We start from the raw sequence: 23,499 nt of genomic DNA on the forward strand, positions 1-23,499 counted from the left end.
TTTCCGATTGTACATACATGACACATTGCGAGCATCCCCCATTCACTGAGAAAAAATGATAATCCTTGGCTCCTCCATCATATACAATGGTTGAGATAGTATGAGATAGTATTTAAAGTATAGCTGGGGCCTACACTCTACTTTCATAAACTTGTGTATGTTGTTTCCTTCCGAGGTTCTTTTAGACGTGGATTTCGATCTAGAATTCCTGGTCTGGATGTGTCATGTAACATTTTGAAGCTTAATTTGGCATTGGCGTTGTGTAAACTGCATGCTGTTCACATCCGTTTGGTTCAACAAAAGTACTGTAAGAATCATACCATTCAGGTCTCATAAAGGCCCAATTAATTACATATCGCCCCATCGTGGTTACTACACCATACGAGATCAATCAGCCTGAAGGCCAATGACTCTTTGCCCATGTTAGGAACAACATAGCCCAGTCGGTCTCATTGCGTCCACAGCTACAGTATGGCTAATATTTGGTTGCCTGGAAGTGGCGATTAATCTGCTCTTGACTCATTTCATCGCCACTATCAGCCGACAATTAGCCTTCCTCATTGAGTATCGCCATGGGTCTGTGGCGATTTGAAGACGACCAAGGGCATGTATCGAGGTGTAAATCAACAGTCCCAAAACAGGATTCCAAGGAATTTATGGGCCAGGTGAAATTAAGTCGGAGTGCCTTCTCGCTAGTAAGCCGGCTATATCTTGATAGCCCTTGCAGATCTCACCAAGCAAGCAGTTCATTCCTTCTTTGGGAAAGAAGCTAGCCCACCTGGCGTTCACTGCCACAATGCCACGGCGCTACAGTACAGATGAGTTGTGACAGATCAGCAGATCAGCCGTAGAGTCCGTGCCAGAAACCGGGACCAAGTGGAGAGTCATATGTGCTGCTGTGGAAAGGACATGCCTGTGATGAGGCGTCGGATGCAAACTTAAACCTTCCGATTGTCGATGTAGCTTTTTGATCCACCGCCTCCGAGGAGCCTCTGGTACGATGGTACGATTTGCGCTCTGATGGGATGTCACCGATCCTGGATATTTGAATACATCAGCGGCGCTCAATGAGTCAGTACTGTAGGCGACCGACCCACTGGGGAATCCTCATTTGAAGATCATATTCAAGTGTAATTGCAATTTTTGACCAGTCAGGAATCAGAGAACGATGATTGGATGATTAACTTAGGAACGTGGAGAAAATGGAAAAAATAGAGAAAATAGAGAAAATAGAGAAATCAGAATCGATGCACATAAACCTGTGACGTCATAGACTACCCCATGAGGCGCTTGAGGTGCGTACAGGAACGATGATCGCAGTTGCTTCCAAGGTTGAAGCACTGTGGTGGTTCTTGAAAGAACAGGGCAACCACTCACATAGTTCCCCTATTATCCACGATTCACTCTGGAGAGGGACCACTTCTCCAAAGATATCCACTGTTACTACTTATATGTAGGTGGAGGTTTCAATGAGGGTCCCCCTTTCTTCTTTTCAGAGCGTGGCATTCGTGCGATATATTTAACTGGAAGACCGGAAGGAACCTCTTGTCATTGACAGTGGCGAGTGCAAGAATTGATCACTAGTACGCTTCAGACATGGTTCGGTGTGGATTGTTGTCGTGTCGTTTAGCGCAAATTCCAGGTCACCTGATTGCCGGAAAAGGATTCCGGGGTTGTACCTGTTGGTAGTGAATTGTAGCCATCAATTAATGAATATTGTTAATGGTGCTATTTAATATGCTTAGATGTGAGATCGATCTCTGGTATAAGCAAAGGACAATAAATATCAAAATGCTTTTTGCTCGTACAGTACTAGATATTTATGGGGGTATTTTATACTATAAATACAGTACACACGGACTCTAAATGTCGAGAAGAAAGTAGCAAAAAAGGGCTGTATATGTAATATTCCAGATACTTATGATTACCATACTGAGAGTAATAAAAGTAGAGTCCTTGATACTCGAGTTATGAGTAATGTAAGTGATTAACAGTACGCACGAACCTTGGATGTGGTGCGGTCAGTAATAATTGATTGTGATTGGCTGGCATCTCATGCCGATCGATGTCGAATAAGTGGGGCCTTCAGCAACTCCCAACTTCCTCACTCTCAGACTCAACCATTGGCACTGGCCATGGATTTTTCAAAGCGAATTAATCTCAATCTATGAGGATGTCATCCACTTCTACCAGTCCCTTGGTACACTTCTTTCCCCAAAAGGATATGGGGGAATGTTTGATTGTTTGACCCACTCTGACCCTCTCACAGTGCCATCGAATTTCCAGAAGTCAAGATACAGTCCGTTGCAGCGGATTTCCCGTTACCGACAGTGTGGTCTGATCGACCTGGTGCCCTGGGTCACCTCCGGGAACCCGAAAACGTTTTCACTAATGCATGGGCATAAAAAGTCTTGCAAAACTCATGCACAGAAGACATCCGTCACAAAACCTAGTGTGTCTCGCCTAGGCCTATTGCATGGAGTATTGCACGCGTCTTCTGCTACCCAAACCGGTATTGTCCGTTCCAGCGCCACATTTCCAGACCTTTCCCGGGCTGTGAATGGATCCATTCCTTGACCATCATTGGTGGGATGATGATCGGGCCTAGTGGGAGTGTTACTGTACTTGCCCAGTTCACTTCCATCCCACGCTTTCTCCTTACGGTTTCGGCGCCGCCCGTCGGGATGCACAGTGCGTTAGTGCATGATACACTGCGTACTCGGTCCAGTGTAATATTTCCAAGAGGCTGGAATTGCTGATCTTTTGCCGAACTCGCGATTCTTTCCAGGTAATTCTTATGTATTTGTCCTTTTTCTTGATTTTCTTCCTTTCCTTTCGCTCTCGCTTTTCTTTACTTCTCCCCACCATTTGTTCTTCCCCCCTCTAACCCACATGAACCCACACCCCTGACAGTGTAGTGGCAAATCAAGCCTGAGTCATTTGTAGTGCATACAGTACTTCGTAACTTATGCGGCCAACTCTTGTAGACCCGTTGATGACATGCATCCAAATTAGGCTCAGCACAATATCCAATAATATGCAGTTCCGAAAATCTGGCCCTAATGGTGTCGTAAAATACTTCCGTCTCGTCCGGTTCACGGTCTGTTCTGGAAAGCCACTAACAAATTCTTGTGCGCCATGTGGGCATGATTAGCCGGTGACATTACTAGTGTCTCGAACTGATCCATCCCACCATTTAGCCTTGAGGGTTTGAGACCTACCCTTTTCTGGGTCTGGGTCTGGCTCCACGGGATGACAAGCATTTGTCACTGCAGGGGCATTTAAGACGCAAAAGATCGTCGTCTGAGCGTATGCCCCATCCTGGAAATTATCCCAGCCCAATCCAAAGATCCGACTTGGTATGCTTAACGGGGGCACGCCACAAAAACCATCAAGGACCCACCGGGCCAGGTATACCCCTCGACCCGCTTCGTCCCTGCTCCGATCATTCCCAATCGGTCGAATCCTGGGTTGAAGAAATACCTTGTACTGTAAGTTGGGCAAATGTCCTGATCTCTCATCAGCCACAGCCAAGTGTGTTTGGGTGTCCAAGCCTCTTTCACTCCATCCGCCACTGTTTTGATTCCAGAGCCACTGCGAATTCGTCAGCAAGACTTTATTTCTTTTCTTTTTATCTTTTTTATTTGAAAAAAAAGAAAAGAAAAAGAGGAGAAAAACGTCTCTGCCTTTTTGCCGTTGTACCCACAAGATATCTGGGTATATCCGAGTTTGCCCCCGTGCGCGTCTTCTGTCAGTGTGCGAGTCTACATCTATTAAGCCACACTTCACCCCTCCCCTCGTCTCGGCTTTCCTGCATTGGGCATCCTAATTCGCTTCGCGGATCATCGGTGAAAACTCCTGCTCCCATGGTCTTTGGGTTCAGAGTTTGAGTAAGTCCTTTCCTGTTGAAATCGAAACCTTCTGTGGGTTTGGATATATTTTTTTCCTGGGGAAAAACAATCTTCAGATTAAATTCAAGGTAAGTTCTTTCATGTTAAGCCCCTAAGCCTCAATTCTGTTGGAATGTTTCCCTATTTCCCCAGCCCTACAAGTACGGAAACCATTCCATTGGCGGATCTAGTTCCCAAAGTCTTTGATTGTCCATGTTGGTCTAGCCCTATGTGATCCCCTTTAACACCTCTTTCTTCTCTACCATTGGTATAAGCGCTTGTCTGCCTTAAAACTTGAGAACAGAGAAGGGGTATGGACTATCATTGGAACTTGTCCCCACTCCAGTCATTCTCTTCGGCCCCCTTTGCCCCCAATCTGAGTTCATATGTTGTTTTTTACTTCATATCCTTCTTCCCAACCGTTTCTCCCCAGTTGATGCCCTATGAGCCAAAACATGGCTTTCCTCGGAAGTCGGTATTGTCTAGCCCTGCCTAAGCGCGTGCAATGCACTTAACCTGCACTATGTCTCCCCCCCCCCCCCCCCCTCCCCTCTTCACCCTAATCCATCATACCCAAATATTCATTTTTCTTGCTTTCTGACCCTGAGGTCTTTTCCCTTCTCTTCTCTTCTCTTTTCTTTTCTCGTCTCTTTTGATGTTTCCGTTTCTGCCTTGAGAGTTGTCTTCGCATCATTGCTGGCTTTTCTCATAACTCCCCCTTTTGTCATAGTGGTTGTTAATGTTGACACACATTGAGCAGAAATATCTACGGCTACTTGGATTCCTGTTCGGTGCCGGATACTTCACATATTATAATATTATACCCGGTCTCTGTGTGGGGGACTTAGATCCAAGCGGTCTCGCATTCTAGGGAATTCTGAGCATCTGACAGGTGAGCTGGATACAATATTGGTCATGTATACCAAGCTGAATGTAATCTTTTTCTAGGGAGTATTCCGTTTTTTCCTTTCCGTTCGACCTAGTCTACCACCGGGCCCCATGGGCGATGCTCCTTCAGACAAGGTCAACGCATCCGGGGGGACAGAAGGGACCACCTTGGCACCAGAGTCGAATGCCTCGAAGGCAATCTCAGTAACTGGTAAATTCGCCCTCAATCAGCCCTTTGGAGATTTATGTGGGATAGGCTGGCTGACCTTTTGCGACTCTATAGGTACCGATAATGACGGTCAATCCAGACCGGCACAGGGCACAGGTTATATAAGACATGGGCGATATGAGCCCCCATCGCCCTTGATCATGAACCATATGGCCTATTCACTGCCAAATCCTCAGTCACAACCGTCGCCGTTTGAACCGCATCTTGCAAACCAATACCCGCCCGCTGCCACCCAAGGCATGATCTATTCAATGCCATCAATGGGTCCTTATCATGGACAGAATGCAGGACTACCGTATGGCGTTCCCTTTAATCAGGCGTACCCGCCATATGGCCTACCGCAACATCCAGGGACAGCACCACATGGCGGGGGCCACTACCCATCATATGTCGGAACCCCACCTCTACAGGCCATGGGCGCCGGACAGGCCCCAATGTATGGGGGTGGTTATTATGCTCACCCTTACGCAGCGCCATATGCACATGGAACGCCTCTTTTGACCGACCCAATACAGCCACGTCCAGCTCGCCAGGATTTTCGAGGACCTTCCGCCAACGCCCCGAAGGAAGACCGACGGCCCTCTGGATTGAATTATGATGTTTCAAAGACTATTGTGGATGGCTCGAATTCTCGGAGAGCACAGGCTCCCTTAGTCGCCGGTATGTTCACCCGTTGAACTTTGGCAAGGCAATGGACCTTCGATCGCTGATGCGTTATGTGGCTCACAGACCCGAGTTTCCTTGCCCGTCCCATGTCAACTTCCAATACCCCACGAGGACCGCCACGCAAGCCCAAACAGTCTGGCAACGCCCTTTGGGTGGGTAATCTCCCGCCGGGGGCCAATGTAATTGATCTTAAGGACCACTTCTCGCAAGATGCGACCATCGACATCGAGAGTGTGTTCCTTATTTCCAAGAGCAACTGCGCATTCGTGAACTACAAGTCAGCCTTAGCCTGTGCTGCCGCACTGGAGAGATTCCATGACTCCCGGTTTCAAGGGATTCGTCTTGTCTGTCGACTTCGTAAAGGTTTTACGGTTCCCGGATCGGGTTCTACGGGTCAGGCTTCTCGGCGTTCTGAGAATAACGAGCCAGATGAGGAGCCTTTTGTGCCCACTGCGTTTCGAGCTATCCCACCTCTAGATGATGGGACCCGTTCCTCGGATCGGTATTTTATTGTGAAGAGTTTAACCGTGGAAGATCTTGAATTGAGCAAACAGAGTGGCATCTGGGCCACCCAGAGTCACAATGAAACCACTCTGAATCAGGCTTTCAAGGTGAGTTCCGTCTGTTCCAGCAACCTACTGGCCTATATCTGATCCCGGGTTCATGATTTATCCAGACCACTGAGCATGTATATCTAATTTTCTCGGCCAACAAATCTGGTGAGTACTTTGGATATGCTCGCATGCTCTCCACGATCGACGACGATGATGAGCTGTCATTGGAGATGCCCGCCCGCCCGGAGCCTCTCCCGGGAAATATGGAGGATTTGGAGGTGACCCCGACCTCGGCCACTTCGACGGCACCGAAGGGTCGGATCATTGATGACTCGGCCCGGGGGACGATTTTCTGGGAGGTCGAATCATCTGAGGGAGAACATGATGATGATGCACGCAGCGAGAAGAGCGAGGCCCCAATGGAGGAGCCTGAGCCAGATGGACAAACATTTGGCAAGCCCTTTCGCATCCAATGGCTCTCTACCGGTCGAGTCCCATTTCATCGCACTCGTGGATTGCGTAATCCGTGGAATGCCAACCGCGAGGTGAAGATTGCACGGGATGGGACCGAAATCGAGCCGACGGTCGGCCGAAAACTGCTTCAACTGTTCCACCAAAGCTGAGAACCACCATGTATCGCCGCTTATGGAATTGCATGATTGCGTGATCTATTTGGCCACCTGAGTGGGGAGAAGGGCCAAAAAGGGGGGGGGGGATGAGAGGGCTTAGGAGAGGCTTAGGCTGCTTTCACTCTGTACCCTGTACTGGGAATGCTGATGCTTGCCTTATGTCCTCTCATCCTCCTCCCCTTAGCATACATCTCCTCATCAATCTCTATGATATATGTGAAAATGAGGGATTATGTACTTAAAAATCTATGGGAAACGAGTAATACATAATGTACTTTTTTTTTTATCTTTTTGTCTTCATTAATCTTTTCTCTTTTACTTCTCTTGCCGTCTTCATTATCCTTTTCTCTTTCACTTCTCTTATCGGGTTGAAACATTCCCTAAGTGCAAGTCCATTCTTTGAAAAGCCTGAGATAAAGCAATTATTTTCCCTGAATTATTTTTCTTCTTTTTCTTCTTCTTCCTTATTCCTATTCTTGTTCTTGTTCTTGTTTCTATTCTTATTCTTTCTTCTCTTCTTTTATTAGTTGATTTCTATTTCATTGCATGACTAAGTTGAAGCTGAAGATGTATGATGATGTAATCAAGGAGGGTACATAAAGACCAAAAGTGGAGAATGTATGATTCTCAACCAATTAGAATCTGGTGCTTGGACTAAGCTTAACCTAAAGCGGCTCACGGTCAAATGGCTGACCAATCACAGACTCAATAACGAAATGTTCGACATCATCGAATTTCTTACTCCACTCGGAGTGCGACCATAGGTGGCGCTACCCCAGATATTACAGTGTGATGAGTCTAAGCTTAGCTTGATTAGCTGATTATCTTTCCCCCCCTCTTTGTGTTCTTGAATTATCGTCGTGCCACACACACACAAACATACACATATCCCCTCTTTTTTGTAATCCTCATCTTTTCCACATTCTCTCATCTATCTCTCCTATCATCCCATTATTCCTAACACTGATATCCCCCCTCCCCCACCCAATCTTTCTTTCACAACTCTTTCTCTTCAACGCTGCTTGGGTATAATTTCCCTTCTAGCAGTTTCAACTTTCTTCATCCAGCACACTTTAATGAGAAGGGCGGCCAGTCCGTCCAGTTTTCTACCTTTCTCATTCCTGAACGCTTTTTGATTTCGTCATGTCCAACGACCGTTCCACCTCTCCCATTAACGTCCCCGAGTCTCACTCTCGCCCCAGGCGAGGGTCCGTCGCATCCGGCCTTCCCTTCACCGATCTCTTCTCGAGGCAGAATAACCAACCTACCAAGGAAGCTGTCAACCCCCAGGCAAACCGGCGACGGTTGTCAATCACCACGCTAGGACTGTCTGGCTCGCCAACCCAAACGTCCGCTTTCGGGTCCTTTCGTCGGGGCAGCCTGTCCAGCTCATGGGGCTCCAGTGCCCCTAATGAGGATGCCGTCGCTGAGGATGCAGAGGGAGGCTCTCCCAACTCCCCGTTCGCACGGCGGGTTTCCTTTGGAGCTCAGGCTCTAAGGGATGCCCGGTCCGGCAGTATAAGCAATGGTAGAATACCCCCTGGTTCATTACCGGCTGCGCGGCCCAGTGCCCGCTCTCCTGCAAGTACCGTCACTTCTCCCCAGGATGAGAGATCTAACCCATCTCGACGATTAGGCGAAGGCTTTAACTGGTCCGAGGCCCTCCGCTCCCGTGCCGAGCGTGCCCCTTCCCTCGGTGGCGTCTCCCCCAGTCGGCCCGTCAGTCGAATCACCAACGTGCCGCCTCAATTGCATCCATGGAGCAGCCCATTCGGGAAATCCCCAAGCAGGCTAAGCAAAAGAAACCCGATTTCTTCCAGGAGAAGATCCTACGTGGTGACTTTATGGACTAGGCTGCTTTCCGTTTACACGATGCTCTTTTGTTCTTTCGCATTTTCTTTTGGTCAATCCTCTTGGCTCTACCTTCACAATTGTCCTTTTTAGTGTTGTTGCATGGAGTTGAGATCAAAACTCGGCATGTTTCTCTTGGGCCACTGGTTAGCGGAAAGGCAAAGAATGTGATTTTTTTTCGTTGGCCACTTCAATCCGAACTTTTTCTTTCTTCATTTCATATGTTTGGGGCGTGAGGGTGCGTGCTTTTCTTAATTTTTTTTTTTTTTTTTTTTGCTTTTATTGTCATGACCTCAAGCCGGTACTGAGGATGCAGATATGTTAGGCCCAAATTGATATGATACGAGGATCGAATGCAGATTTAAGTCTCAATCTACATAAATTTACCATTCTTTCTTAAATCTGAATGTACTTGATCGCTATATATACAAATTGGTACGTATGTACATATATACCCTTGCCCTTGGAAGCTATCAATCATTTCCCATCTCTCCGTCCCAGAGCTTTGCAACTCAACGTCATTCACAAATCTATTCAAGCCGCGGAGGGGCCTGTTCCCACGGCATCCTCTGCATGCATATGGCCTGGGGTTTCAGCTTGCTTTTTGTTGGCCTCCTCGTCTTCCTCCTCATCATACTTCTCAGCCACTCGTCGATCCATGAGCTGGCTCGTTGTGACTTGATTCTCTGGCGCCGGTGGGGTCCACTTGCTGCTCTTCCATGGCGGCACTCGCATCACATACATCATGTCCATCTCCTCCAGCGTCTTATCTTTGCCCTCGATGACAAAAAAGTACACAACTAACACCGCAACAAGGAGACATCCAGCAAACACATATCCATAGGCAAAGTCAATATCTCCAGTGATAAATGGGGTGAAGAACCCAATTAAGAAATTCCACATCCAGTTCGACGCTGTGGCCAATGCCATCGCCTTGGCTCGATACCGCGATGGGTACAGCTCCGCCACAATGGCCCACACCATCGGACCCCAGGTCATGGCAAACCCGGTGATGAACAGACACGCAAACACCACCATTGCCTTACCAGCGCCTGGAGTGTTGGCTGGGTTCTTGACATCAAGAGAGAAATGTCCCACAGAGGCAAATACCATGAAACAGACGAACATCCAGATACCACCAGTGATCAACGACTTGCGACGACCAAAGTGCTCGATGATATATAAACCTCCAATGGTTGTACCGAAATTGACACCCCCGAGGATCATTTGGGTGACATAGGTGTTGCTAATCCCAGCTCCATTGAAGATGGTGGTTCCCTAGGCTCAAATGGTAAGTCTCAGGACTTGATCTTGGCAAAGGACTCACTCACATAGTAGAAGAAGTAGTTGGCACCGGTCAGTTGCTGCAAGGCTTGAAGTACCATACCGAGAACAATGCGATATGGCATCCGGGGTGCCTGCACCATCTCAACCCAAGTATACAATCCGCCTCTGGTCCCCTTTTCGGCCTCGAGCTGACCCTGAATCTCCAGCATTTCGTGGACAATGACACGGTGGTTCTCAGGAACGCCGTAAAGCTTGGACATGGTGGTCTTCGCAACGGCCACACGCCCGTGCCGATAATCATATCTCGGGCTCTCGGGGAACAAGAGGATTCCAAGTCCTAAAATGAGACCCCAGAGGAAGGTAATACCCAAGGGAATCCGCCAAGAGGCCGTGCTGTCTATGGTCTCTGTTCCATAATTGATGCAGTATGCAACGAAAATACCTAATGTGACGAACAATTGGTACGAGCTAGAAGGCTGTTGGTTTGCAATGACCACAGAATCCGGATAGAGGATTTGTACTTACCAGACCATAGCACCTCGAATATGTCTCGGTGCAATCTCACCTTGATACATGGGGACTAACAACGATAAGGACCCTACACCGAAGCCAGTGACGAAGCGTCCCATCATCATCTGATACCATTTCCCATAAGGCGAGGATATCTGGATGATAAGACCGACATGCAAGATGATGCACCATGAAAAGATCGACCATTTCCGACCAATCCGATCAGCCAGAGGACCGGCCAAGAGAGCTCCGATGAGAGTTCCAATTGACAGCTATTCAATTGCGGTTAGATGTATGGCCGACTTAACAAGAACACTCTTCACTTGCCAGAGACACAATCAATCCAGACCGAACGTTACTGAAATAAAAGTTCCCGTCACTTTTTTGCTGACCATAGCGATGTTTATAGTTCTTCATCTCCAAAAACCCCGAGATCTGACCGGTGTCATATCCAAAAATGATACCACCAATGGAGACGAATGCTCCCAAAACCAAGGATCTCCATGTCACCCATGGAACCTTGGACTCACTGAACGAACTACTTCGTCGTTTCTCAGGGTCAGAATCCCCAGATATCTCCGTCGAGGGCGGAGAATCGCTCCCCTGTTGATTGAAGAAAGGAAGCCTCATTCGGAAGGGCGGTCTTGTTAAAATTGAATTGTAGGTAGGTTAATGTCAAGCCGCAGTAATAGTATTCAAGGTTCGTGGATGCACGACGTAGATCCAGATGTATTCGTGCAAGGTGGCATTGATGGACTATTTAAAGCACACTATTTACTGGGCGAGTGGCTCTGGTGTATGACTCCAAGTTGCCACGTCCGATCCAAGCGAAGAACCGAAGAACCCGTCATCGACAGTTCCTACAATGAATTGATACTGCCCAGTGAGGTTCAATATTGTCATGTATACCTCGAGAAACTGATCCTGATACTACTTCCTAAATAAACATAAGCTATATACAACTATAACCTTTCGAGATCTTACATTCCCACCAGTAGTTTGCGAATCCCCATATTAGCTCGTGTGCCACCCGAAGCCCATTTCGTCATATGGAATCCCTCAAACGCGGTTAGGGGAAGATGGTGGCGGGCACGAAGTCGTGACGTCAATCCATTGATCAAAACTGTGAATATCAGTCGTGTTTCCATGAGCACATAAATTCTGGATGTGGCGTAGGATTTTCGTTTAGGAACCATAAGTCAAATGAAAAGAAGAGAAAAGAATAAAAGATTTATTAGTTGGATTATGTGATCAGAAAGAAATGTTGAATAGCTTCAGTTATAGAAGGGGAAAACTCAATGTCATCAGTAGGGAATACCATTGGTCATCAGTTGGAATTGATCATAACCCTTGGTAGACCGACTCATGTATGACTTCCGCACCAAGTCGCGCATGTATTCAGCTGCGTCCCTCTCGCTCTTGTCCAACACAAATCGATCGCGGAAGTTCTTGAGGGTCTCGGGCTTGAAGCACGGTAGGCCGCTATCCAACATCAAGGACACAATATGCGAAAGCTTGGTACAATATGGGCGCGAGGCTAGGAAGGCCTTGACAACCATCGACTCAAACCAGCGGTAAGGCTGAGTGGCCGTCGGATTGAACGAATGGGTTCCGGGCAGACCAAGACCGGGAGTGCCGCTGGGGTGATGAGCTGGGTCGTGTGTCCCACTCATCACAGCTACCATTTCAGAGGTCAACTTGAATGGTGCTCGCTCGAAACGCACACCACCGGGGGCAATATCAAAGCAGAAACCAAAGTCGATGTGGATGATATGTCCAGCGTCATCGATCATGATGTTGCCGTTGTGTCGGTCCTTGAACTGGAGCAAGTAAGAGATGACGGAATAAGCAGCCATACTCTTGACAAAGTTGGTGCGCGCCTCCTGGAATCGGATGGAGTCTTCGCCTCCATATTTGGAAACAAAGTAGTCATACAATCCATTCACAGCCTCACGTCCAAGCATATCTCGGGAAATCGAATTGGGTAACACATCAATGACACCACAGCCAGGAGCTGTGGAGGTGACCCGATATGGGAAGACCCAGACATCGAGTCCGACACTGGAAAAGATGCTCCGGAAGGCCGCAATCATCTGCAAAGCGAGCATGTCTTGACGACAGTCATCGCCAACTTTGAAAATCGCCGACTGCCAAACCTCATAAGTCTCCTGTTCGACGTAGGAGGCCCGTTTGGCCACTTGACGGAACTCGGTGCCATGGGCACGAGCTCCCTTATTAGCTTCTAGCCGCGGCCGGGTCTTTTGAATCCGGAAGGTTGCCATATAGGGCGCCTTGGCGTGACTCTGCAAGGGCTTGCCAGATTTCCGATCAATGCCCACCACCACACCATCAGGATTACTTGGGAGATACACTCCGACTTCCACCTTGATCTTACGGAGTTCCTCCTCGATCTTCTCTTTCTTCTCGGGTTTGCTCTTCTTGATATAAGGTCGAAGTTTACCAGAAATACCGGTGATCTCGTTGAAGAAGGAGAACTCTCGTTCATAGAAGATGCGCTCTTCCTCGGAGAAGCTTGAGATCAAAGACTCAATGAACCTATCCAGTGTTGGCTTCAAAGGATCCGGCTGTGGAATCACAGAGTCAGTGAACAAGGATCAAAAAATGGTTTGCAATGGGGTTTGCACTTACTATCTGGGAGTCCTCATCCTTGTATGAGTTGGCTTTCATGTTCCAAATAACCTGATGAGCAAAAAGCTGCGACAATTTGGCTGTCTCGAGGATATAACGCTCGACATAGCCCAGGGCGTCGTATCGTAGAGCCTGGATTAGCTGCGGCACAAAGTAAAAGCGAACATCCATCGAATGACTTTCCAGGGCACGCATTGCGTACTGCAGGATGAAGGGATGGTTGCCGTAAGCGGGCAAGAAGTATGTCAATGCCTCTGTGGGATTGACTGGCGCCCAGAATAGTAGGTACTGTATTGCGATTAGCCTTGTCCATGGACAGCGTGATTAGAAACACTTACCTTCAGCTGAAAACTGACATCGGATGGCAGAGAAGACTCAAACATGATCTCTAAAGCACTTGCCTCCGGGATGGCTTTCTCGGGGAAGTTTAAGATCAACCACCGGACGTCGCTTTGCATTTTCGGCGATGGGAACCGGGTAGCAAGCTGAATGGCCAGGCCTGGACTCTCTGTCCAGGCAAGTCGAAGGAAAGAGGTGATAGCCTATGATACAGGAGTTAGCTTCGGGTCAGAGCGATATGCTGCACAACTTACATCCGTGGTGTGCTTGCCTCCAAGCGATGGCATGTGGTGTTTCCGCTCGGGCTCCAAGGGGAACAGCCAAACCCGAAGACGCGATCTTTCATTCTCGATGAGAATTTGAGTCAATTCTTGCTTAGCCTGAAGAGACTTGTATACACCGTGGGACAGATCAGCTATATCTGCAACGCTCCGGAGAGCAGAGAGAACATCGCCAAGAATTTTATCTTCGGCTTTGATCTGTAGTCGATTACCGCCAAAGGACCATCTGGGTGGGTATCTGAACCAGCTCAGCGCAGCGGACAGAATCTGATCTTTAAGCTTCCACGATGCAGCTGGGTTCCGCGGGCTGAAGTGTTTCAGAACGCTCAGGCCAAACAGAACAATACGGAAATGAATCTCTCGAGCCAAAGGATGGCATTTGGTCTTCGAGAGACCAACAACAGTACTGCTGATCAAGCGGCCAAACAACTGCTGGTCCTGCAAATTCCCGAGGCGAATAGCACTGAAATGGCTTTCAAAGAACTGTAGAACACGCAAATGGGGCGAAAGTGTGTTTTGCGCGGCTTCTTGTTTTTGAAGCATCAAGGCTTTGTCTGTTGGCAGCAATTCGATCTGGGTGTGTAGCGGATCGGAGTAGTCAAAAGATGGATCAAACAATCCTTTTCGGCGATGAATACTTCTTTCCCAGGCTTCCACCACCTCGGCTAGGATACGTGGTTCAATATGAGGATTTTCGTGGATGACCCCAAGCCACAGAGAAACACCAAGTTTGATCGTTTCCTTGGTGAAGATTTGGAAAGGCAAGGCGACCAGGTAGTGGACAACTGATAGGTGAGGCTTGCTGCTGCTGCAAATGAGGCCCGCTGCTTGCCGCAGAACATCTCGAACCTCAATCAATGGAATGTCCTCTCCATCCATGCTGCGTTCATAGAGGGCAGATAGGGAGTCGTCGATATCACTGGAAGACTCAGATTCAGTTGCGGCTTCAACCTTCGGGCTATCACCAAGATGGAATCCATTGTCTGGAAAAATCGACGAAGATACCTCAGGGCGACGGTACTTCTGACGAGTCGTGTAAAGAGCCATGAAGTCTGAAGCGATGTTGACTTCACCTCCACTGTAGCCCTCGATGGATCCAAGTCGCGGGTCACTCTGTGGGATCAAGGATCCCATCTCGAGGGCAAAGGAACGACCTAGTGCAATGTGTCCATAGCCGCCATCATCATCGTACTCCGAAAGGTAAGTCTGAAGTAGACCCTTAATATCCAGCGGCGCAATATTCAAGACCGTAGTCACCCATGTTCGCGCTCGGACGAGGAATCGATCCAATGTCGCCTTTCTAAGCGCATAGTTATCCGGCAGATCAACTTTGACGATCCCCATAGGTGAGACCAGGGCTGGCTTCCACTCGAACTCATCTAGTTCTCCTTGCAGACAAGATGTCCACATCACAGTCAGAATCTCAAGCAATGCGAAAAGAGAATGCTTCTCGCAGAGCGCAGAAGGACACTGGCTGATGATTTTATCAGTGCATATCGTAGCAATGCTTTGGACGCGTTCTATGCGATGACAGCAGGCTACCAGGTAGGCGGCTAACTGCTTTGATAGGTATGGCGCGGAAAAGTCGTCATATTTTTCGGACAAAGTACGCGAAAGATAACAGGTCACGGTTTTCTCAGCGACAGCATTCATACAGACAACCATCTCGGGTGTGTCTAAAGAAGGATCACGGAAGTATTGTAGGATCTTGGTGCAGTCTCCCGCCGATGCACGCAGACTTTCAACCAATAAGACCGCATTGAGGAACACGGCTCGTGGATAATCCAGCCGTTTGACGTCGGCCTCGCGACCAGCCAACTCCGAAATCAGAGTTCGTTTTTGCTCCAAGACTCGCTGAGGTCCTGTGCCTCTCCTGAGCACGGTATTGAGCTCGACGTCACTCTCAAGTAACTCCATACGATCTTCCGCCACAAGAGGTGGAGAGTGACTGGCCAGTAAACGAAGCTCCCTGGAATATTCTTGGAAGACACTTGAGTTGAGCGTAATACCGTGAATGGCAATGTTGAACCAGGCATCACGGAACAAAGACAAGGTGGCATCATCATACTCTAACACAGCATCAGGAGTTTCTGGTGAGCGCTTTACAGACGAAACCAGAAGAGCCAGAGGTTTCAGTAGAGGTGTGATATCACTGGAAGCGAAAACAACCTCCGCGTGACGTTCCGCGTCGAGATCGGGAACGTCTCCTTTGTTAACAATACTCTCCAATAAATGAGTCAGATAAATTGCATGAAGTGCAGAGTGCTGGTCCAAAGACACAGAGAGGTATGCCATCGCGCACTGAACCGCATCGCAGATCATTGATAACCCTTTATGGGCCCCATCAAGGTAGATACGGGAGTAGAATTTCAGCAAGAGCTGGAACTCAGCCTTGCCACTACTCAAAGCGAGAACGGCGGTCTCTTGAATGATATATGCGTCTACTGCAACATTTATTTTGCCAACTTTCTGTAGAAGCATCGATTGCGCCAGAGCACTGATTTTGTCATCATCGCAACTGGTGGCAATGATCACAATGGCATGAACAACATTTCGGTACACCAAGGCTTCATCCTCGCCAACAGTTGGTATCGATGCTTGACTCCCGTTGCTTGGCTGGGCATATGATGCCAGGTTGGTTGCAGTACCTGTGGCATCTCCTGTGAATTGCTCCTGTGCCGACTGGTCGGCGTTAGAGCTTGGGCTTAGGGCATTTCCTAATGAATAGAGGGTAGTGATGACAGCATCTTCAGAGAGAATGCTGAGAACTTGAGCGAGGCAACGAGCAGCAACGGCGACCACGGAGCCAATGGAAGCCCCTCCCTGGGTTAAAAACCTCAACAAACACCGTCTTGCAATTGAGGCGCCATTCGGTGACATTCTAGCTAGAATCGCCATGCATTTCAAGGCTGTCATGGCCAGCTCCACGCATGCCATTTGCTGGGCGTCGACCAGGGTTTGCTCAAGCCAGGATAACAGGACGTCATTATTGGCAGCGTCCTCACCAAGCACAACACAGTTTAAAAAGCCAACCAGGGCATCCCCTTTGACAGAAAAGGCTAGCTTCTGCTGAGAAGGTGAGCCGACTTGAAGGTAATCTGAGCCATCCTCCAGAAGGTGGATTTCTTCACTGATGAGGTCCGTAATGCGCTCAATCAACGCAATATCAGACTCATCATAGCTTTTGGCAATCCCAACTCCAGCCATATAGTCATCCAAGAGTTGGTTATCAGACAAATTTTGCGATCCGATCAGGGACGCCGCACAGGATTTCACAAAGCACATGAAACCCTCCTGAAGTAACATTGCGCCCATAGGCCGCCCGTGTGCTGCATATCGTCTGGTATATTTTCTCCAATCCTTGTAGACGCCATCAGTGCCTGTGGCATTGCGAATAGTGGAAGAGGCCGTCTCGACTGCAATATAAAACGGCTCAGAGAGCATAGCTCGCAGATGATCGATGATCTGTAGCTTCTCCCTCGCTGTCCAAAATACGGTGTGTTTTGCCGAGGCTTCCAGGAATCCTACTAGCGACACCGCGATAGACAAAATCGTGATCGATTCATGCACAACACCTCGTCCTCCGGCTTCGGATGTAGAGTAATGAAACGGCGTCACCGAACTGATGGCTTCCGCACAATTGTTCAAATACCCTGTCAGACCAGCCACTGCTTCCTTCCGCAAAGTCGGAAACTTCAACCCCAGGGACAATAGCGCCGACGCCAGGCTGTGCGAGAGAGTCTCCCATGGTGACGGTTTGATGCTCTGGAGAAATGGCGATGGACGAAATAGCTGGCTAGGGGACTCAGGCAGGTATTGAGATAGTTGGGTGACCAAGCGCTGCGCGTGGTCGAGCTCATTGACGGATAAGGCAGCTTTGCATAAAGCTAGCAGAACATCGAGTTCACGGATCCCCTACCGAGGTCAGTTTACGTCACCAATGAGGGTTTCGAGAGTCAAGCCTATTACCATCGGGACTCGAGACGTGGGAGCCTGGTTCTTAAGTATTCCATTACTGGTTCCATCAATCGGACGAGCCGATCGTGACTGCTGGGCGAGACGATCAAGGCCCGATCCATCCTGAGCTGGCGACTTCACAGCCAAAGCCGCAAGCTTCTCGAACGCCGAGCGTCTGACGCCGACCGAGAGGCTAAGGGTAGGTTAGCAGTGGGTCACTGAAAGAAATTCGGACCTAGCTTACCCATCCATATTTGGGTTGGGTTGGTTATGGAAACCCTGTTTAAAATCTGTGGGGTAAAACAGGTGTTAAGTAGGTTGTTGATTTGGGGAATTGATGGGGAGACAAGATGGGGGCACGTGTTGGAACGCGAACCTAGGTTGGACATGAACTTGACATTCTTCATAGATTTTACAACCAAAACAAAATAGAACTTAACAAATACTTATATAATCCGTACATTAATGACTTTCTCAACATAATTGTTTATTTTGATTTCTCAAGTCTTTACATTTTTCCAATCATTATGATATTTAACTAAGTTGTATTTTTGATGAGGGCGGAGAGTGGAGAGGCTCTTTGAGCCTCGAAACTCCCCCGACTTAAAAGCTAATTTGGGACCAAAAAGCTCTCCTTTCTCAACCGCCCTACAAGCTTCAATCTTCCTCCCATTAAGTTGTATCGTCATTTGGTTCTGTGAACAGCGATAGTGGAGAAGAGGACAGTCAAGGAAAAAAAGAAGTGGAAAAAAAAACCGGAGGCTTGGCGACGGTCTTCCTTTCATGTCGCAGTAAGCCTGTCCAACAACAACGTATCATTGGTCTGTGGATAGAGCGTGGGAATTGTGTGGCATCATACCTAGAACTATGCCACCTCAAGAGAAAAGCGCTCACAAGCGGGGCAGGGTGAGTGGTGGTCTTACCTATTCGGGGTATGTTGACTCGCTGACGGTACTGGGGGCATTGCTAGCTTAGTGTGGATGCCGATTCACAAGACCTGAAAAAACCGCGTCGGTCTCAACGACTCTCAAGCCAGCATCAATCACAGGAGACACCGGTAGACCATGATTATCTACCAACTCCGTTGACTCATGGCTATTCGACCGCTACAGACATCCGCAACGAAGTGACCGCAACTCCACCGGAAAGCCCAAGTCGAACCCGACCACCATCGTCGCCCGATCAAGACTTCTCTCAGGCGGTCTCATCGCCACCGGGGGATACACAGGCCCTGTCGCAGTTTGTTTATCCCCCAAGAGCATATGCCGATGAAGTGGAGGATGAAGATGCCGAGGGAGTCTGGGGGTACTTGATCCCATTGGATGACAAAGTGAGCCATTCCTTTGTCTTGAAGAAGCGGGATAGTTGCGAAAATCAAGATGAGGCGGCCAAGGACAAGTCAGGGAAGAAACCCCAGGCCTGTAAGCGAGGCAATGGTCAGGCACCTGGTGGCTACCTAATTGGCCGTCATCCTGAGTGTGGTTGGTTAATCCTGGTTCCATGAGGTATCATGTCATCAGCTAACTCCGTTCACAGACCTGATGATTGATAGCCCTACGATATCAAATCGACATTTCCTCCTCTTTGAGGAGAAGAGAAAAGGCGATGTAGTCGCGGTTTTAGAGGATCTTTCTAGTAATGGAACATTTGTCAATGATGCCATAGTCGGACGAAACAAGCATCGCGAGCTTGAGGATGGGGATGAGATTTCCATTTTGAACGAGGCCCGGTTTTCCTTCCGCTACCCGCGCACCAGAGACGCCAATCGCTTCCGTCAACAGTACCAGATTCACCGACAGCTTGGTAAAGGTCACTTTGCGACTGTCTATTTGTGTGTGGAAGGCTCCACAGGAAAACAGTTTGCCGCCAAAGTCTTCGAAAAGCGTCTGGGTGATTCACAGAAATCACAGGCAGATACCCTGCAGCAGGAGATCGCGCTCCTGAAGAGCGTCAACCATCCCAATCTCCTCTGCCTGAAGGACACCTTTGATGAGAGTGACGCAGCTTATCTAGTTATGGAGTTGGCCCCAGAGGGTGAACTGTTTAACCTGATCGTGAGCAAGCAGAAGCTCAGCGAGTCAGAAACCCGCCATCTCTTTCGTCAGCTGTTTGAGGGACTCAAGTACCTGGTAATCCAACCCCACTATGGACGGTAGACCTAGAAATAGCTAACTCTGTGGTCTCTTGTTCAGCACGAACGAGGAATTGTACATCGAGATATCAAGCCAGAGAATATTCTGTTGGCCGATAAGAAGATGACAGTGAAACTGGGTGATTTTGGGCTTGCAAAGATTATCGGAGAAGACTCATTTACCACGACTTTGTAAGTACTGGACTAGCACTAACCTTGTCTTACGTGCATCTGCTAACCCTCTGTTTCCAACAGGTGTGGTACCCCCAGTTGTAAGTCAAATCCAATCCTAGCATGGACTAGAAGAGCATGGCACTGATGTTTTCTTTCTCTTTGTTTTTTTTTTTGCAGATGTTGCGCCGGAGATTTTGCAGGATACTCGCCGACGACGGTATACGAAAGCCGTGGACGTCTGGTCCCTGGGAGTGGTTCTTTACATTTGCCTTTGCGGGTTTCCCCCCTTCTCCGATGAATTGTACACCCGGGACAATCCCCTTACGCTGGCCCAGCAGATTAAATTGGGCAAGTTTGACTACCCTTCGCCTTACTGGGACTCCGTGGGCGATCCTGCCTTGGATCTGATTGACCGGATGCTTACCGTAGACGTGGAGAAACGGATTACGGTGGACGAGTGTCTGGAGCACCCCTGGATGACTGAAAAATATCCTAGCGTCACTGACAGCACTGATGGACTGACTGGTGCCTTGGGCAACTTGGATTTCTCCAAGCGCAAGATCGAGCGAGAGCGAACTCTGCTAAGCAGTATCAACGACGTCCATTTCAGCGAGCATGTGAAAGGCAGTGAAGCACCAATTAAAGTCTTTCACAAGAACAATGTTGGTCAACGTGTTCACAATCGACCGGCCAAGGTCAATCCCCGTGAGCCATCTCCAAGCAACCAAGGTAACCCCAAGGGGTTTGTGAATCACGGCGATCGTGGTGATCCCACATTATACGACGAACCAAGATCGACATGAGTGAAACTGGTTCATGACTTTAATTTTTAAAATGGGATTACTGGATGTCTGTGGTTATATGGTGTGGTACCTTCCAAATGTTTTTATTCAACGGAAAATCCAAGAGCGGTTCTTAGGTTGAGAGAAACACAAATTGGATGTATATTTCATACAGTAAAATCCAACCTGATGTTCACACTACCACGGCTAGATGTAAGGCTATCAAATAGGGACATATATCATCCAATCATCAGGAAATGTTTACTTCCGGGGTTACGGATGCCGCCTATCGTGTGTGGCGTGATGAAAACTGTCGCGTTAGAGATTCAAGAGTCCCTCCATTATAGGAGTTTATACTTCTCCCTTCACTATTAATATATATACATTTAAATATATACATATATATAACTTCCAAAAATACATTGTCATTTTCACAAACCAAAGAGAAAAAGATTGGATAATTAAACATAAAACCTTGGAAATAGTGTAAAAACAGGGGCAAAGCGGGTCCAGGCGTGGCCTCATCAAATGATAGCGGAGATTATTATTTTCACACCCTTTCCCCTTCTCATCCCAAACCCTCCCACTTTCTCCTTGATTTGGAAGGGTGCAACTTTGGTCACCTTCCTCTGTCATCATGGGTATCTTCTCTACTTTCCTTGATACGTTCTGCGAGCATTGCTCCAGCCAGTCCATCTACACCTTGGCTGCAGTCGGTAGTCTGTCCTTTATCGCGCTGTCCGTCGTTGTCAATGTCTTGCGCCAGTTGCTCTTCAAGAACCCCCATGAACCCCCCGTTGTTTTCCACTGGTTTCCTTTCATCGGAAGCACCGTCACTTATGGAATTGAGCCCTACAAGTTCTTCGATACTTGCCGCGCAAAGGTGCGTTCTTTACCCTTTGATTGAGACTCGGAGTTGTTTCTAACAAAGAGCCATTGGGCCTGCGTCATAACAGTATGGTGACATTTTCACCTTTGTACTCCTCGGCAAGAAGACCACTGTTTACTTAGGCACCAAGGGAAATGAATTCATTATGAATGGCAAGCTCCGCGATGTTTGCGCCGAAGAGGTTTATTCGCCACTGACGACTCCTGTCTTTGGCCGCAATGTGGTCTATGACTGCCCTAACTCCAAACTCATGGAGCAGAAGAAGGTGAGAAACAATCATAGTCTGATCACGCCAATTGTCAGATATTATGGAAACTGACCATGTCCATAAAAAAGTTTGTGAAGTTCGGCTTAACCTCCGAAGCTCTTCGATCCTACGTTCACCTGATCACCGAAGAAGTCGATGCTTTCGTCAAGAAATCACCGGCATTCCAGGATTCTAAGGGCAGCTTTGACGTTTCCAAGATCATCTCCGAAATCACCATCTACACCGCTTCGCGGTCTCTCCAGGGCAAGGAAGTGCGTGACCGCTTTGACTCTACCTTTGCCGACATGTATCACGATCTCGACATGGGTTTCGCTCCGATCAACTTTATGCTGCCTTGGGCCCCGCTTCCCCATAACCGCAAACGTGATGCTGCACAGAAGAAGATGACCGAGACATACATGCAAATCATCCGTGAGCGCCGTGAGGCTGGTGGTAAGAAGACCGAGGAGGACATGGTCTGGAACCTCATGTCTTGTGTTTACAAGAACGGTACCCCGGTTCCCGACGAGGAAGTGGCACACATGATGATCGCACTGCTAATGGCTGGACAACACTCCTCATCTTCTACCGCCGCCTGGATTGTTCTGCGTCTGGCAACTTGCCCTGAACTCATGGATGAGCTTTACCAAGAACAGATTCGAGTCCTTGGCGAGGATATGCCTGCTATCACCTACGAGACTCTCCAGAAGTTGGACCTTCACTCCAAGGTTATCAAGGAAACCCTGCGCATTCATGCCCCTATTCACTCTATCATTCGTGCTGTCAAGAATCCCATGCCTGTGGAAGGAACACCCTATGTGATTCCCACTACCCACAACGTTCTCTCTTCTCCTGGTGTCACCGCGAGATCGGAAGAGTTCTTCCCCGAGCCTTTGAAATGGAACCCCCACCGCTGGGATGAGGACACCACGCCTAAAGACGACGATGAGGAGCAGATCGACTACGGGTACGGTATGGTCAGTAAGGGTACTAACAGCCCCTACCTTCCATTCGGCGCCGGTCGTCACCGTTGCATCGGTGAACAGTTTGCCTACGTGCAATTGGGTGCCATTCTGGCAGCCCTGGTGCGTCATTTCAAGTTCTCCAATCCTGCCGATCGTGTCGGCATCCCGGGTACTGATTACTCGGTAAGTAACTTTGTCATATTCTTATTCATCTACATCTGCGCTAACTCGGTCCCTAGTCCCTGTTCTCGAAACCCTTGGGCAAGTCATATGTGCAATATGAGAAGCGTGGAACCAAAGAATAGATGGGAGCTGTGGGCCAGCAACTCCTTCTCAAATTAGAAAGAGCAAACAACAAGCCCAAGCAAAACATGGAGCCTGATTACATTCTTACATCTAATGACCTATCTTGATATCGCAGAGGTCTGGACAAGCAGAAAGTCGACATATTACAAGTGCACGGCTTTTCCGCTTTTCTTGACGCCTTTCAATGACTCATGGCATTGTACATTATTCCTTTTCTTACCCATTTTCTTGCTGGTGCTTGAGTTACCCCCGCTTTTTTGTGTTTATACTGTTAC

The 23,499-nt window shown here is 48.3% G+C and overlaps 6 protein-coding genes across 6 annotated transcripts; 4 read left to right on the top strand and 2 right to left on the bottom strand.

Moving 5' to 3' along the window:
* Positions 1 to 4,889: 4,889 nt before the first annotated feature.
* On the top strand, positions 4,890 to 6,850 carry N7520_000326 (putative YT521-B-like splicing factor; the record flags this gene model as incomplete). The annotated part of the gene is made up of 4 exons (XM_057134261.1): positions 4,890 to 4,989; positions 5,062 to 5,667; positions 5,737 to 6,284; positions 6,350 to 6,850. The coding sequence occupies 4 exons, from the start codon at positions 4,890 to 4,892 to the stop codon at positions 6,848 to 6,850; spliced, it is 1,755 nt and encodes a 584-aa protein (XP_057000197.1).
* A 1,149-nt stretch (positions 6,851 to 7,999) lies between these two features.
* Positions 8,000 to 8,709, top strand: N7520_000327 (uncharacterized protein; the record flags this gene model as incomplete). Its single annotated transcript, XM_057134262.1, has 2 exons — positions 8,000 to 8,575; positions 8,623 to 8,709. 2 exons carry the CDS (start codon positions 8,000 to 8,002, stop codon positions 8,707 to 8,709), a joined length of 663 nt encoding a protein of 220 aa, XP_057000198.1.
* A 532-nt stretch (positions 8,710 to 9,241) lies between these two features.
* N7520_000328 (sugar porter family MFS transporter) lies at positions 9,242 to 11,134 on the bottom strand (the record flags this gene model as incomplete). The annotated part of the gene is made up of 4 exons (XM_057134263.1): positions 9,242 to 9,985; positions 10,039 to 10,462; positions 10,520 to 10,776; positions 10,832 to 11,134. 4 exons carry the CDS (start codon positions 11,132 to 11,134, stop codon positions 9,242 to 9,244), a joined length of 1,728 nt encoding a protein of 575 aa, XP_057000199.1.
* Positions 11,135 to 11,808: 674 nt separating this feature from the next.
* On the bottom strand, positions 11,809 to 17,982 carry stt4 (1-phosphatidylinositol 4-kinase STT4; the record flags this gene model as incomplete). The annotated part of the gene is made up of 6 exons (XM_057134264.1): positions 11,809 to 13,089; positions 13,154 to 13,441; positions 13,492 to 13,695; positions 13,747 to 17,688; positions 17,743 to 17,923; positions 17,975 to 17,982. 6 exons carry the CDS (start codon positions 17,980 to 17,982, stop codon positions 11,809 to 11,811), a joined length of 5,904 nt encoding a protein of 1,967 aa, XP_057000200.1.
* Positions 17,983 to 18,597: 615 nt separating this feature from the next.
* Positions 18,598 to 20,838, top strand: N7520_000330 (uncharacterized protein; the record flags this gene model as incomplete). Its single annotated transcript, XM_057134265.1, has 6 exons — positions 18,598 to 18,636; positions 18,701 to 19,151; positions 19,267 to 19,859; positions 19,923 to 20,053; positions 20,117 to 20,133; positions 20,213 to 20,838. 6 exons carry the CDS (start codon positions 18,598 to 18,600, stop codon positions 20,836 to 20,838), a joined length of 1,857 nt encoding a protein of 618 aa, XP_057000201.1.
* Positions 20,839 to 21,454: 616 nt separating this feature from the next.
* On the top strand, positions 21,455 to 23,223 carry N7520_000331 (cytochrome P450; the record flags this gene model as incomplete). Its single annotated transcript, XM_057134266.1, has 4 exons — positions 21,455 to 21,700; positions 21,774 to 21,971; positions 22,043 to 23,101; positions 23,158 to 23,223. 4 exons carry the CDS (start codon positions 21,455 to 21,457, stop codon positions 23,221 to 23,223), a joined length of 1,569 nt encoding a protein of 522 aa, XP_057000202.1.
* Positions 23,224 to 23,499: the final 276 nt, after the last annotated feature.

The sequence above is a fragment of the Penicillium odoratum genome (assembly GCF_028828045.1).
Source record: "Penicillium odoratum strain IBT 22623 chromosome Unknown utg000001l_segment0_segment0, whole genome shotgun sequence".
NCBI classification, from domain to species: Eukaryota; Fungi; Ascomycota; class Eurotiomycetes; order Eurotiales; family Aspergillaceae; genus Penicillium; species Penicillium odoratum.